General features: G+C 41.8%; 1 protein-coding gene across 2 annotated transcripts in view; it reads left to right on the top strand.

Moving 5' to 3' along the window:
• The window catches only part of map4k1 (mitogen-activated protein kinase kinase kinase kinase 1), a 46,743-nt gene that overhangs the window by 12,261 nt on the left and 31,982 nt on the right, over nt 1-2,500 (top strand). For both annotated transcript variants that reach the window (XM_082179978.1, XM_082179977.1), the window contains exons 2-3: nt 1,288-1,345; nt 1,597-1,687. In XM_082179978.1, coding sequence (XP_082036104.1) covers nt 1,288-1,345; nt 1,597-1,687 — 149 coding nt within the window. The remainder of the gene's footprint in view (nt 1-1,287; nt 1,346-1,596; nt 1,688-2,500) is intronic.

Here is a 2,500-nt window from a genome sequence, read left to right as displayed (position 1 = left end):
TCGAAGGAAAAACTTCTCGGTTTTAAGCATATCGTTGTCGTGTAAACATACACTAAAGTATGAAAACATTATTTCTGAACGTTCTCTGAATGTCAAAAAAAAAAATTCTTTCTTGGTTATATGAACATCAATTCCCTGGCTGTACACATTCTCTTGATGGTCAAGATGAAGGCAAACTCACTAGCATGATCAATGCAGGAGTGACAACCGTAGTCTTTCTGTTAGCTGGTGGCCACCAATAGACCTCAGAAGTCTTAGAGAAGAACAGTTAGCGGACCCAGATCTCTCAGTTCTCTATAGATGGACGTCGGATGGTTTTCTGCCTGCTAAGGATGAGGCCATGATGCAAAACCCAGCAGTTTATACATATTCCCCCGGTTTCACAGACCAGGCTTAAGCCTAGTCTCAGACTAAAATGCTTGTTTGAGCTGTTTTAACTGAAAGCAACTTGCACTTACATATCTTAAAATATGCACTTAATATGCACTATTATCTCAAGATGCACACCAGTGCTGTTTTAAGGCACATTTATAAAATGTCCTAATTGAACTAAGGCCTAATCCTGGCTTAATCTAAGCCCTGTCTGTGAAACCAGGCCATTGACTATGTTGGCCAACTCCTCAGTCATAATGGGGTCAATCACCCGAAACAAACAGAGAAAAACCAACCAAACCTCAAACATGACCCACACTGGGTTCACAAGAACAGACTTCTGCACACGTTACTGTAACTTCCTATTATCAGTGTAAAGCAGCTTTGAAACAATCTATATTGTTAAAAGCGCTATATAAATGAAGGTGGCTTGACTTGACTTCTCATGGATGTCCTGGGGCCGTTCCCAGAGTCAAAGTCAAGCAACTGATTGTAATTGACCAGTTTGCAAAAATAACCCTGTCCACGCCTTATCGTTGCTTATTTTTCACAGTGTGTCTTTAGTAAAAACTGACAGTGTTTCTTTAATGCCAAAAGAGGGTATGCTCTGGTGCAAGTTGTTAGTAAATCTGGCCCTAAGTGATGTCTTTTGATAGTGTAAAAATGCAGAAAGTTTTCTGTGATGGCTAGGTATAGGGGTTGGATTAGTGTGTGTGCGCGTTTGTGTGTGTGTGTGTGGTGTGATGGGTAGGTTTAGGGGTTGGGTTAGTGTGTGTGCGCGTTTGTGTGTGTGATGGGTAGGTTTAGGGGAAGGGTTAGTCTAAGGGGATAAGTTGTACTGTATAAGAATCATTATGTCTATGGAAAGTCAACCTAAAACATTAAAACCCAATGTGTGTATGTGTGTGTTTTCAGGCACGTAATAAACAGAATGGGGAATTGGCAGCCATTAAAATCATCAAAATGGAGCCTGGTAAGACCTGCGTCCAGCACTGACCACTAAACCGTCCAGTATCACACAATTATACACTGAAAATACTCAAACTCAGTTCCTGAAATGTCACAGCCCTGTAGAGTTTCGCTTCAACTTTAATTAAACACATATGATCCAGCTAATCAAGGTGTTCTGGATTACTAGAAACTTGGAGCGTTTGGCCCTCCAGGAGCTGAGTTTGAGAACACTGTTCTAAATCATGTCTAATACTGTCTGTTTGTCTCCAACAGAGGACGATTTCTCAGTTATCCAGCAAGAGATTGTGATGGTGAAGAGCTGTAAACACGGAAACATTGTGGCGTATCACGGCAGTTACATCAGGTGAGAGACGCTCAGAGGTTAACCTACACTGGAAACAAGGACTTGTTGGGGAAAGGCAACATAAGAGGCTTTTTTGGAACCTTTTCATAGTTCCTAGAACTATTAGTGGAAGTTCCCGGATTTTGGCGTGTTCGCACCGCAGGAACTAGGAACGATTTTAGTTCAAGGAACTCCTTTTGGAGGAAATAATTTACTGCTACTTCAGATTCTGGTCTAAACCAGCACTATAGGAACTACAGTGACGTTAGTTTACGCTGATTGGCCGAATGCACCCGCCATTTTTTTAAAAGGCTGTGTAAACACACAGATTATAGCTTATATATTTACTCCAGAAACTAACTCTACGAACTTGGAAAACAGTGATAGAAAGGCATCTTAACTTTTACGCTGAGGAGAAAATCCAACGCAATTTTGAGGGGAGCAAGAGAAGCATGATTATGTATTTCTGCTCAGCTAGCAACACAGTATATGAAGAGGTATTAGCGTATGCCGTGTGGTTGATGTCCAGTCTACTTTCTATGTATAACGTGTTAGACAGGACTGTTAGACAGATCGTAAACTAATGAACACAGAGAATGTCAGCTCAGTCGTTCTCAGAGATGTCAAAATAAAAGTCCCAACAACAAGCGCAGCTTACGTCACTTCAGAGTTCCTACTGGCGGTGCGAACGCAACCAGGGAAACGTTCCTGAGGGAACCATTAGTTCTCGAGGAACCATCCTGGTGGCTCGTTCCTGTAACTACCCGGTGCGAAAGCCCCTATGATGCACTCCGATGTTCTCTTAACTATTATCAATTGTCCATAGTAACACTT

The sequence above is a fragment of the Leuciscus leuciscus genome (genome assembly GCF_965113295.1).
Source record: "Leuciscus leuciscus genome assembly, chromosome: 9".
NCBI classification, from domain to species: Eukaryota; Metazoa; Chordata; class Actinopteri; order Cypriniformes; family Leuciscidae; genus Leuciscus; species Leuciscus leuciscus.
The sequence above is the reverse complement of the archived record's forward strand: the minus strand, read 5'-3'. Positions and strand labels throughout refer to the sequence as shown.